Source organism: Homarus americanus, unplaced genomic scaffold, assembly GCF_018991925.1.
Source record: "Homarus americanus isolate GMGI-L3 unplaced genomic scaffold, GMGI_Hamer_2.0 scaffold6317, whole genome shotgun sequence".
Lineage (NCBI taxonomy): Eukaryota > Metazoa > Arthropoda > Malacostraca > Decapoda > Nephropidae > Homarus > Homarus americanus.
In genome coordinates this window covers 17,945,887-17,959,655 of record NW_024730668.1, presented here as the reverse complement: position 1 = coordinate 17,959,655, position 13,769 = coordinate 17,945,887, and the positions used below count along the sequence as shown (strand labels likewise).

At 40.4% G+C, this 13,769-nt stretch overlaps 1 protein-coding gene across 1 annotated transcript in view; it reads left to right on the top strand.

Annotated features, from left to right (window-relative positions):
• LOC121867105 (protein arginine methyltransferase NDUFAF7, mitochondrial-like) overlaps nucleotides 1-13,769 on the top strand; it is an 80,684-nt gene that overhangs the window by 36,791 nt on the left and 30,124 nt on the right. The window contains 5 exon segments of the mRNA XM_042366863.1: nucleotides 5,687-5,854; nucleotides 6,940-6,967; nucleotides 6,969-7,074; nucleotides 7,156-7,166; nucleotides 7,483-7,579. Coding sequence (XP_042222797.1) covers nucleotides 5,687-5,854; nucleotides 6,940-6,967; nucleotides 6,969-7,074; nucleotides 7,156-7,166; nucleotides 7,483-7,579 — 410 coding nt within the window.

Genomic DNA, 13,769 nt, shown 5'->3' with positions numbered 1-13,769 from the left:
CATGTTTATTGTTTGTAAAAATGCACAGCACAGTACAGTTCAGTACTGTACATAGGAAGTGGAGGTGCAGTTATTCACAAAACATTTGTGTTTGTTGTCGGCAGTAGTGACGGTGCGGAGCTGGAGGAGGCAGAGGAGGGAGCAGAGGGAGCGAGTTGGGAGGAGTGGTGACCTTGGACGCGGGAGCAGAGGGATGAGTGGTGATGCCAGCCAGTACATTACGGGTGTATTAATTGTTTTTATAGCTCTTTTTGCATTTTAATATTAAATACTGTACATTATGTTTCAACAAAACTACCATTTATTTCTGAGAACATGGAAATGTAATATTTTTGCTGAAATGACGTACGTATTACAGTGGAAAGTGGGATAAAATCGTGACGAAAACAATGACTTTCACTTTCTTTCGTTCAAAAGATGTTACCGTAATCACTTTTCGAATGGTTTTCACTTAAAAAACTGTTGCATCACAAGTGAATTAGGATAGAATATTATTGTAATACAACAGTTTTTTAACTGAAAACCATTCGAAAAGCGATTACGGTAACATCTTTTGAACGAAAGAAAGCGAAAGTCATTGTTTTCGTCACTTTCCACTGAAATACGTACGTCATTTCAGCAAAAATATTACATTTCCATATTTATTTCTGAGAATACCTATATTCATTCAGTCACAGTTAAAATTAAAATAACGTGATGTAATATTTTAATGAAAATACGGTATCGTAGTTTTCTTTTGTTTCAAATTTAATTAACAAAGATTGATGTTTCAAATGTAATGAACAAATTTATGCAATTATCTATAAATAAACTTTTAAGTAAATAGATACTTTGTTTACATCGTCACTGTGTTACCATACCATGGATTTGGCTACTTTGGGCTTGCTATGATGGCCTTAAAGAGATCTGTCCTGGCAACTGTTCCGACACTCACAGCTGGTGGTGCGTTGGTGCATCGTTCCATTGTTTACTGGTAGTTACTGGTAAATATTTTTCAACCTAAACGAAACTATTACCCGTTTGAAATTCGACCCCCAATTTTTGCCAAATAATTTGGTCTTAAACTTGAACCACACACAGGTATATCACGGTAAATAAGGACATGGGGGACCAGGTTTTGGGGGGCAGCACATACAGGCTATCTGTAGATTTTAACATCCACGGGTATCTCTGTTACGTAACCCCGGCGTATGTTAAGGGCCTATCACATATTTATTATTATTATTACAGTATAATTATAATAATATTATATATATATTATTATTATATTATTATTATTATTATTACAGTCGGCCCTTCACATACGAGTTTAGCATAGGATTCGCAAATACGCGGATTGCCCTGCCGGAGGAATATTCTGTACATTAAATAATTGAAGTACATTCAAATCACAGGGCACTGCACCCCCACACACACACACGCCACCCCGCCTCCTCATCACTAGTCAGTCTCGCTTGTAACCACGCTTTGTGTTGACATCAGCATTGTAGGTCGACCTGATTTTTTTACCAAAATATCACATTTATGATATTCCTGTTTATAGGTCGACTCCAAGTTTTTGAGGGTATTGGAACAACAAAACCTTCAATAAAACACACTACAGCTAGACCTCGATTTCTTACGACGTGGTTAGGGACCCAAATCCAGGTCGGAAGTCCAATGGTCAGAAAGTCCCATATAGAAAAAAATCAAATTTTTTTAAATAAAAATCTACAATGAAATACAGTACAGTAAAAGTAATAAATAATGAGGAATGGATACAGTACAGTGAAAGTAATAAATAATAAGGAATGGATACAGTGTGACTGAGCACTTACCTTTAATGTAGTCAGCTGAATGCACATGGGCCCCATAATTTTCTAATTATACATGGTGACTACATTAACTGGAAACGTTTCGGTATAGAAAATGAGTGCGTTATTTGAAAAAAAAAAAATGGTCACAACTGCGGCGGTCGTAAGTCCCAACGGTCGTAAGTCCAAGCAGTTGTAAGTCGGGGACTTCCTGTACGTCCTATAAACTGAGGCTCGCCCTGCCTGAAACACAGAGTGTCAAGGCAAATTGTTTACCATTTATTATTACGACACTTTACACTGAAACGAGGGTAGTTTCAACAAAAATATTGTATATTTCCATTCAAGAATTTATTCAAGTCAATTAGGAGGGAATATTATTGTAATACAACAGTTTTTTTTACTGAAAACCAGTACTGTACACTAATGTACAACAATTTTACCTCTTGAGCAAAATATATGACATTTATATTCAAATTATTGGCTGTCTTAAGGATTCCAGCAATGCAAATTATAATCTCCTAACTTTAGTCTGAGATATTATATAAGATAAAAACTGTAAGCTTAAATAAACCCCCGCTGAGCAGATGGGGGGGAGGGAGGGTGGGACAGAGCCAGCCAGCCAGCGGTGCCGAGGTGGGGGGTTGAGGTGATATGTTTGACAATTTGAGCTGAAGGTCTCTGTGTGTTTATTTAACATTCCTACTATGTTTCTCCCATTTTAAAATGCCAGTAAATGACCTGGGAGAATATAATTAACATTGCTGGGATTCTTGTAAGACACTGATTAATTTGAATAGCAACATGCTCTAATTTGCACTAGACATAACAATTTTAGTACCATAGTGAAATTAGTACATGTACACTCCAGCTAAATTTACACATTTACTTTTTTAGTACGGTGTGCATGTAAATGGATGAAAATTAATCAAGAAATTTATGTAAATCTACCCAAAAATACAGTTGAAAGCTAATACTGTATTATAAAATGTACTACACAGTATTGTACACTAATGTACTACATTTTTATATCTGGAGCAAAATGTATGACGATATTCAAATTATTGACTGTCTTATTGGATCTCAAAATTTATAATCTCCTAACTTTAGTCTGAAATATTATATAAAATAAACACTTAAAGAATAAAGTTATCAATTTTTGTCTGAACACAAGGAGGGAGGTAGCCGTACAGCATGGGGGGAACGGGGGTGGAGGTGAGGTGACAGAGTGTGGTGTTTTTATTTATTTGAGATAAGATGCAGTTGGCTGAAGGCCTACTGTTTATTTATCATTACTTAAGAGTGACTAAGCTCTTCTTATAATTTGCCACCCAAATGACCTGGGTGAATATAACTTACATGCGGGATTCTTGAAAGATAGTGGTATTTATTGAATACCTGTATAAACAATCTATATTTAATAGACATAACAATTTATACCGTAATCATTTAGTACATGTACAGTACAGGTTTGTTCCATGGTAAAATCTAATCTAAAAGAAAGCTTAAAGTTGTTGTTTCTATGATTTAATCCCACTTTCCACTGTAATATGTACAACATTTCAAAATATTACATTTCCATATTTATTTCTGAGAATATATTCATTCAGTCACAGTTAAGGTAAAATATACTTGTGATGTAATATTTAATGAAAATACCTGCATTTAGAAATATATCGTAGTTTTTGTTTCAAATTTAATTAATAGAGATGTTTCAAATGTAATGAAAAAAAAATTTATATCTATAACTAAACTTTTAAAAATTAATACTTTGTTTTACATCATCCTGGCATACCATACCATGCATTTACTTTGGGTTTGCTATGATGACGAAGAGATCTCTGGCAACTGTACCGACACTCACAGCAGGTGGTGGTTGGTGCGTCATTATTGTTTACTGGTAGTAAATGGTAAATATTCTTCAACCTAACAAAACTATTACCCGCTTATTTAACTCCAATTTTTTTTTTTATGTCGGACTTACGATTAATATTCGGACTTACTACCTGGATTTGGGTCCCTAACCACGTGCTCGAGGTCTAGCTGTAGTGTGTTTCTGAAGGTTTTGTTGTTCAAATATCCTCAAAATTGGCCACCTATAAACAAGGAATATCATAGATTAACGATTTGGTAAAGTAACTCCAATGCTGATGTCAACACAGTGGTTTACAGCGAGACTGAGACTGAGTGAGGGAGCAACCAAGCGGTGTGAAGGATGGAGGGCGTAGTGCTTGGTGCCGCCAACGAAATGAAATGGCGCGCGATTTGGATGTACTTCAATTACTTCAATGTATAGAATCTCCGCGGGCAATCCGCTTATTTGCGAACCGTATGCTAAACCCCATGTGGGGCCGATTATAGAAGCTAAAGCCTCCTAGTTAGAATGCTGTACAGGTGCCGATTCATCACCTCCTAGCAGTTGCTCCAAGATATAAGGGATTCATTCGGCCCTAAATTGGAGTACTGCTTTCATATCTGGGGTGGCTCTTCTTCTGTCCAGCTGTTAGATAGGGTGAAAAAGCATTTCGTCTTATTAATCCTCCTTTTAGTCGACAATGTCTTCCCTTTCTCTCGCAATGTTGCTTCCACTCTCTTTACAGGTACTTTAACGGGCAATGTTCTGTGAATTTGGCATCCTGTGTACCGGGGCAAGGCCGTGGGCTCAGAACACACGCCTTGTTCAAAGCCCACCATTTCTGGATATCGGTCACGTGAGTAATCCGTTATAGTACTTCTTTCCTTACATAGCCAAATGTTGAATGCTCTGCCTTCTTCTGTGTTTCCACACTTATACAATCTGTCTCACTTTTAAAAGGCTGGTTTTCCGGCATCTTTCGTGGTGAGATTACAGTGTAATCTTATATTCAATTTCTTTCTGTTCTATTTTTGACCCCCAGGCCCCATTGTGGGTCGTTTGACCTGTGTCCGGGTGGGCTAATTCCTGCAAAAAAAAAAATAAAAATAAAGGGCAAATAATTGATTGGCTTACCACGATATCTGTGTTCAACAGCCGCTGTATTTCTCATCATTGAATAAATACTCTTGTACAAGTAGTGTATTTATCACCACTTAATAAGTACTATTGTAGTGTACTTATCATTACCTAATAGTGTACAATATTATGTATATGCATATACCATGGTTTATTCATTAATCATTTGTCTAAGTGTACAAGTAGCCAAATTGAGCCATCCTATAACACTGAAAGGTAGTAAATAATGTTGTGAGGAAGGTATCTTCATATTTAATATTATGCAGTGTTTTAATCATGTTGTAAGCTGGTTTGTTGAAAGCTCTCACACGAATTCATCTTGAGTAAATAACCTTCTGATACAGCTTATCCTTTTATTTTCATGTCACTTTACAAATTACATACATTATCTTTTTTCTATTACTTAAGCTGTTATATTAATCATGTTGAATCATAAACCATAAAAGACCAATCAGATGAGACTATAATGCTGAATCAATAAATAAATAAACCTGACAAAATAGCAACATCTGATGAGCCCCAGCCTGCTTACACACTCAAGTGTCTTAGTTCTCAGTAGGACTATAGCAAATCTGATTAGACCACTGTACAGTATTCTGTAAGTGTGGTTCACTTCATAAGATTTATTTAATAATCTTCCTCTTATATATTTTTATAGTTTTTCTGGTGACCAGAGCACCTCAGAGTCCTAAAAAGCCAAATCCGATATATTGAAGTCCGATTTATCAAGGTTTTACTGTACTTAAATGACAACATTTCATTCAGGAGAATATACTTATCCTTTTTTGACAGAGGATTGCAAATTTTTTTAACTGAATGTCTGCCCTGAGGCCAATGATTTATTCTTTGTGTCGTACAGTATTAGTTAATGGCCGCTATTGATGGAAGTATGTAATTTCAGGATCAATCTATCTAGGAAGACACAGCTCAAGAACCAGAGGCTGGTTATATAATCACACAAGAACATTATTTACTTATCTTGTAAATGGAGAAAATATTTTGCTGAATTCAAAAAAATCTGCAGAGACCCCATTGCTAAAGCAGTTGCAAGCTCGCATCAAGTTTTCTGGTGAGTTGGCTTAAGTTTTGATATAAAGTACAGTATCTGTACTGTAATGTAATGAATTGTTCATCAATATGATTAGCAAATTTCAGTATATAGCGCAGTACAGTACTGTACAGGGTATTTTCCGTTTTAAGAAGGGCTCTATCTGTTTAATGTTTGTTTTTTATTAAATACCATTTCAAGATTTTTATATTTCCAGAAAAGTGTATTACATCATAGTTGTACAGTAATTTTTATGAATGGTGATTGTTATCGCCACTGCCTTAGCTACACAGTGCTGGCATTTGCTGCCTGCCTCCCAGCGGCTCAACCGATGTGCCGTCTATGAGTGTGCCCTTACCCAAACAAACATAAATCTCTCAGCGTACGACCACATCCGCTATGACCTCCTTGGTCAGGCGACCTTATGACCTCACCAGATGTTTAAAACGCCGCAGCCATAGAACAAGCATGGAGTACGTTAGCGGGAACCTCGTGGACAGTGTAAATAAATTGTTAGAAAATTAGTTATGAGAGTATTGAAGATGTAGGAAAGGGGAAAGGAAAGAGCTGAGGGGATGTTCACATAAAACGGTCCTGGCTTCTGCTGAATAGACAGTTCTGCAGGTGGCATGACTGTCTGGCCATTCCATGCCCAGATCACTCTCTACAGCCATACTGTGAGCATCACCACCCTCTGCTGGCAGTAGTAAACACACCAACTCACAATCCTGTCTCTGAGTTTTGTGCTAAGACAATTTACACAGTACTTTTGTCTCTTTAAACACCATACTGATTTACATCAACCAGGACTAGTAAGTAAAGCCTACGTGATGATGTACTCCTCAGTACTGAAATATTGTGCACTAATTATGCCTAATCATTTCTGCCTTATCTGAAGCAATAAGACAATGCAGAATGAAGTGCAACTAAGAGCTGAGAGATTTATGTTTGTTTGGGTAAGGTGACACTAGTAGATGGCACATCGGTTGAGCCGCTGGGAGGCAGGCAACAAATGCCAGCACTGTGTAGCTGAAGCCAGCGACGATACCAGTGATACTGTCATTTTTCCCTCCCATCCAATAAAAAGGTATGGATTTTTCTTACAGGACCTCTGACTGTCAAGGATTACATGAAGAGTATTGATTAACCCAGTCTCTGGATATTATGCAGCTGGTCAAGACATGTTTGGAAGCCATGGTGACTACATTACTTCACCAGAGATCTGTCAGTTGTTTGGGGAAGTAAGAACTATTTTGTACAATTCTAAGCTTATTCATACTAATTTTTATTAATTCATAATCTAAACAAGCATTCTGTGTCAGTTGGGTATATGGTTAGTGGGCAAATTCAGCCTGCATCTCCTCCAGCCAATCAGATTTTTTTTTCTTCATCTCTCACACCTGTCTTAGTGCCAAAATTTGATGTGTCCAGTGACTGTCAGTAATAGTGAGTGTTACTTAGTATTTTGGCTTTTTATTAGAATTTGATACAGGTACGGGCAGAGAAAACAAAGTTAATCAAACGATGTCGACCAAAAATAAAAATTTAGCAATGTTTTCTTGTATTCAGTATTATGCAGCAGTATTTTTTGAACTTTGAGTCATTTACCTATACATGTTCCGCTTTTGTTTGGCAGCTTATTGGCGCAGGGTGTTCAGTGAGTGGTACAAGTTGGGGTCTCCCAAGCCACTACAGTTAGTAGAGCTGGGGCCTGGACGTGGAACTCTCATGCAAGATGTTCTAAGAGTAAGTTCCATTAACTGTACTGTTCCTTTACAACTTGAGTTAAAGGATAGCCTGTTACAGGTCTCCCTTGCTATACAAATGGATTAGTTTCCTTGAAAACCATTTGTGAAGTGAATATCCATATAGTAATATATCGGAAAAATTTGGTTTTATTTGCCCACAAAAAGAAAATTATAATACAGTACAGTGAGTTCTGCTATAACGCTGTGGTTTTGATAACCTTAATTTGCTCTAACGCGATTTATGAATTAGGAACGATATTTGTATAACGCGAACGCTTGTTTGCTATAACGCGATTTTTGCTTACTATTTCTCCAATTTTGTGGTACAGTGGGGTATGCTATAACGAATCTAATTGGTTCTAGAACCTTGTTCGTTATAGCATTCGTCGTTATAGGATTAATCCGTTCAGGCCCCCAAATACAAACCACTTAACACTGAAAAATATAATATAAAATTGTAAAATTGTAAAAAGTGCATAAATATGCATCTAAACCCTGAAATAAAGAATATCATTAATATTTGTAATAAAAACAATAAATTAGAAAAAAAAAAAAAATTTAAATAATGTTCGTTGTAGAGTTTCGCCTTTATAGCATTCTCAATTTTATAGGTAAAACCGTCGTTATAGGAATATTCGTAGTAGGATCCGCTCGTTATAGCATACCCCACTGTATTAACTGTGAATATAGTAAAGAAGAATATCAACAAGAAGTGTACTGGTGATAGAATTCCCTGTGATGATCGGAAAGAAAGGATATAACACTTGAAGAGAAGCTTGATTTTATCAACCTCAAAATCACCCTTCTCCCCATCAAGTAAAGTGTTACATTTACTGTATGATTTCATTATTAGATATGAATGTAACATTTATTTAGACTGTGCTATCCTTTGTGTTAGGCTAACTACTAAATTTTTTCGATTTCAAGTAATCTGCACCTAACCCTATTTTCTCCATAAGCCCTGTTATTTCTATTACGATTATAACACGATATTTACAAGAACACAATTATCGCGTTATAGCAGAACTACCTGTACTCCCAAATCTACTGCATATAGTGTCTTAACTACAGCATGCCCTTAAAATTTGTGGGGGTTTGGGTCTCAAAATGGCCACAAATAGCCAAATCTGCAAATCTCATTTGCTAACCAGGGTGGGGTTACAGTTTTACTCTGTGGTGCAAAGAAATGCTTATTCCCTTATGTGTTTTCCCTAAGGACAATTATTTCTTTTACCTGTACAGTATTGTATATATGTGTCACACACACACACACACACAGTCGTACGAGTCGTACCCAAGGTAACCTTCACACAGTGAGGTCCCAGGTACCCAGTGATAACAGCCCGTGAGACCCCAACAATGATAGGAAGGACTGGGACCACACCTCACTCATATAACACCATCTGTGAGGGAATTACTACACCACGTGAGGTCCCTCATAACACCATCTGTGAGGGAATTACTACACCACGTGAGGTCCCTCATAACACCATCTGTGAGGGAATTTGTACACCACGCGTGTGCCCCTCAAAACACATCTGTGAGGGAGTTACTACACCACGTGAGGCCCCCTATAACACCATCTGTGAAGGAATAACTACACCACGTGAGGTCCCTCATAACACCATCTGTGAGGGAATTACTACAGCATGTCAGGTCCCTCCTAACACCATCTGGGAGGGAGTTACTACATCACGTGAGGTCCCTCATAACACCATCTGTGAGGGAATTACTACACCACGTGAGGTCCCTCATAACACCATCTGTGAGGGAATTACTACAGCACGCCAGGTCCCTCATAACACCATCTGTAAGGCAACTACTACTACACCACGTGAGGTCCCTCCCACCATCTGGGAGGAGTTACTACACCACGTGAGGTCCCTCATAACACCTTCTGTGAGGAATTACTACACCACGTGGAGGTCCTCATAACACCATCTGTGAAGGAACTACTACACCACGTGAGGTCTCTCCTAACACCATCTGGGAGGAAGTTACTACACCTACATTAATCTGTATGTTCTCTAATGAAGACTTTTGTTAAACCACCAATGTATGTAATAAGTCATTTATGACCAATGTATATTTTCAGCCTTCGGCTGCAGAACTTTTCAATAAATCGTATTACATACACACACACACACACACACACACACACACACACACACACACACACACACACACACCACACATCTTGCCTCAACCGGCTGGGGTGAGACAAGACGTGGCCCTGGCGCCTCCTAGTTTTAGCAAGCAGCCAGGCCGAGTCTGTTTGGCCCCGCCACTCCCCTGCTATAATTCTTTTACCAGCCTTTACTACACCAGATCTATTCAGCAAAAAAAGATTCCAGTGATTACTGAACGATTGATTATGGAGCAGTGTTCATAGTGCACTTAAGGAACTTTCGGCAAGCATTCAAGTCATCAGTGCACAGGACATCATACAGCTCTATGAAAGTTGACAGTGGCACTTTATCGTCACCTTTTAAAGTGCCAGTGATATGACCACCGCAAGCTTACATATATCGTGATAACTGCTACGGGCGAATTCTACACTAGGGACAAAGACCACTGCCTACGACTGACAATACAATAGATGTCTACTTCAGTGTCAGTGGGTTCAAAGTGCCGCCAGTGACAAACACTTCCGTCTTCGCCCACAACAGACCACAGATGTACACCAATCACTTACTCCCCGACGACTCTGTACCATCTAAAGCTATGGAACGGTTATCCTATACAGTGTTATCGGGCGACCTGGGTCACTTTAAATTATTCCACGCCATGAGTCAGAGATGCGTCCACACATAAGCCCATTAGAACTGTAACTCTCCACTAGGAAACCGGAAAACTCCACCCCTGACAGACCATACCACCACACTGAAGTTCCACGGATATGGTATGATCTCCCGCCTTTACTGCTATCCAACGTCACTTCCCTAGCTAACAAGTCTCGACGAGCTGGCAACTACAGTCAGGTCAGTCAGCCGCGAGCTGTCAAGGCCATAGCGAGGCGGCACCAGCCTGAAAATGTGTCATATTGAGGATATCAACTCTTTCATCACCTCGCTCACATAGACGCTGGATGGGCGCTAGCCCTTCTGCTCAAGATGACTCCACGCCTGGCCACGCCTGGATGTTCAAGTCCCAGCAGATGGGAAGATTATGATGGTCAGTGGTTTGCCACGGGCACACTCCAAGAACACTGCTTCTCATTAAGCAATCTGTGTGGCATACCTCATCCGCCTCGATCACCCACCAGGAGACATTCTTATCAATCATCTCATCACCACCTCAGACCACTTTCAGAGCTAGGGTACCCATGTGCCAAGTTAGTATTATGGGGATTTAATGAAATTCGACACCACTGATATCCAGACCAGCTATCACCATCACAAGTTGTGACTCTTTCCCCACACACGGTCAAAACACTTGACTCTTATCTTAACTGACTTAGGCTGGACTAGTACCTACCACTTAACCAATGCCTCCTATCGGGTGTAGCACACCTATTAGTGCTCTGGTCCCTTGTGCTGCTACTCCCCGGCCATACACAGAGATTCTACATCACATTCCACAGGCCGACACACGACTTCTGCAGGCGCTCTTTCGGCAGTGGATGGTTCACTATCCCTTGACTGAAGTGCTTGAAGGATGACGGGAAACCAAAATGGATAAATTATACCAACACCACCACGAAGCTCACTCACCACTTCTTCCCGAGAAGTCCGGCCAGATCTCACCCAGCTGACTTGCCCTGGATCACACCTCGGATCAAAAGACTTATGCAACAGAGAGACAGAGCTCTTTCATCTCAATGACCATATCCGCTACAGGTCCTTCAGAACTGAGTCATCCGCTAACATGACTGCAAAGAGTCCCACTACCCAACCAAATTACAACACCTGAAGCAGACTAACATCAGTCAGTGTGGTATGGTGTTTAAAGAACTTCTGTGACTAAAACACAAGACACACACCCCTCCTTCCTAGCCATCTCACAACAAGGATTTTAGGCTTGAGAGCAAACAACAACTATTTTCGCTACTATATGCCACAGACGCCTCCCACTGCTTGACACAACCATCCTCCCTGCTTACCTACCAGCCCCCTCTTCCCACTGGGACTTAGTAGAAGAATTTGACGAGGCAAAACGCCTGGACAACTGTACTAAACGCTTACCAATTCCCATTGACTTACCAATGAAACTCTTCATGAGCTCTCCCCAGAGCTTGCTAAACCCCTATGCTTCTTCTCAGTCAGTTTCAGATTCAGCTGACTGGAAGACCCTATGTATCACCAGTGCCCAAGTCAACCAGCCCACAATCTTTTAAATCAGCTTACGACCTATTGCAATCACCCCAATACCCAGTCGACCCAGAAAGTTTTGTGTTCGGATTACGAGGTTGATATTGCAGGAAATGAGACCCTCAGCAATTTGGCAACATGAAACTTCTCCACCACCACTGTCTTGTCAGCTTTCTCGACATATATACCGCTATCTCGAAACGAAAACGTCTGTAGCTCGTTTCGCCTTTCATTGATTTCACTAAAGCGTTTACCTAGTCGACCACAATATAATTTATCAAATGCTTATTGACCTCAGCTTCGGAGAGAAGTCTATACTATGGCTTACAGACTTCCTCAGTGACCGACGCCAAGCTTGCACGCTCTGAGGGGCTGTTCCCCACCTTCAGTCACTCACCTGTATGCCCCCAAGGCACCAAGATGGGACCACTCTGCTTCCTTATGCTCATCAATGATGCTCCCAAGAGAAACCCCTGTTTCGGAAATATGTCGACGACCTTCCACCATTGGGATCAGCATCAACAATTTGCTCCCAACTATACCGGCCTTCAGGATTTATTGAACAGTCTCCAAAACTGGGCCACCAACAACCACATATGCGTCACCACTTCAACCATACCAACACCATGTTGCACATCATCCTCCCGACATTGTCTCTACTCTTCCATTACTCTAGGTTCAACACACCCAGGTTGTAGATTCCACGAAGCTCCTCGGCCATCACCATAGACAACAAACTAAATTGGGAAAACCACACGCCAGTGAAGCATCAAATCCTCCAGTTTCCGTCGCACTTCCTCCGCTGACCAAGTCCCTCGAGTTCCTGCACACAGCCTCAGTGTTTATACAACATTCATATTTCCCAAGCTCACCTATGCCTCCCCACTCTGGTCTTCCCTCCTTAAATGCCACACAACGAAACACTTAGGAAAGTGCAAAAGAGGGCATGCAAGATTATTCTCCCCTTCCTACTTCCACATATCAAGAAGTTTACCACCACTATCTGACCTCTTGACTCACTGACCATCACCACGACCTCATCTGCAATTTGGTAAGAAGCTTCTTTACACCATCCCCGACACCGAATTCTACTACCACCTGAGATATCCGAGAATTGCTGTTCGACACTAATAACCTCATCCAGCCTATAATGTGTAATTTAACTGATCGCTTATAAGAAGAGCCCAGTCCCAACCATTGTAAAAATTACATCAATAACTTGTAATAAATCAGTGTATTCAATTCCCCAGCAAACACTGCTCCCTACACTGTAACTATGTTGAAATGAACTGTAGTTTGAGCTTTTCCCCATCTATGTCCAGTCACTTCCAGAACCCATTCCCCAAATATAACTGCATTTCAGCCTTTCAAACCGTTAATTCACACACACACACACACACACACCACACACACACACACACACACACACACACACACACACACACACACACACACACACACACACACACACACACACACACACACACACACACACACACACACACACACACACACACACACACACACACACACACACACACACACACACACACACACACTATTACATTCACACACCACACACACACACACACACACACACACACACACACACACACACACACACACACACACACACACACACACACACACACACACACACACACACACACACACACACACACACACACACACACACACACACACACACACACACACACACACACACACACACACACACACACACACACACACACACACACACACACACACACACACACACACACACACACACACACACACACACACACACACACACACACACACACACACACACACACACACACACACACACACACACACACACACACACACACACAC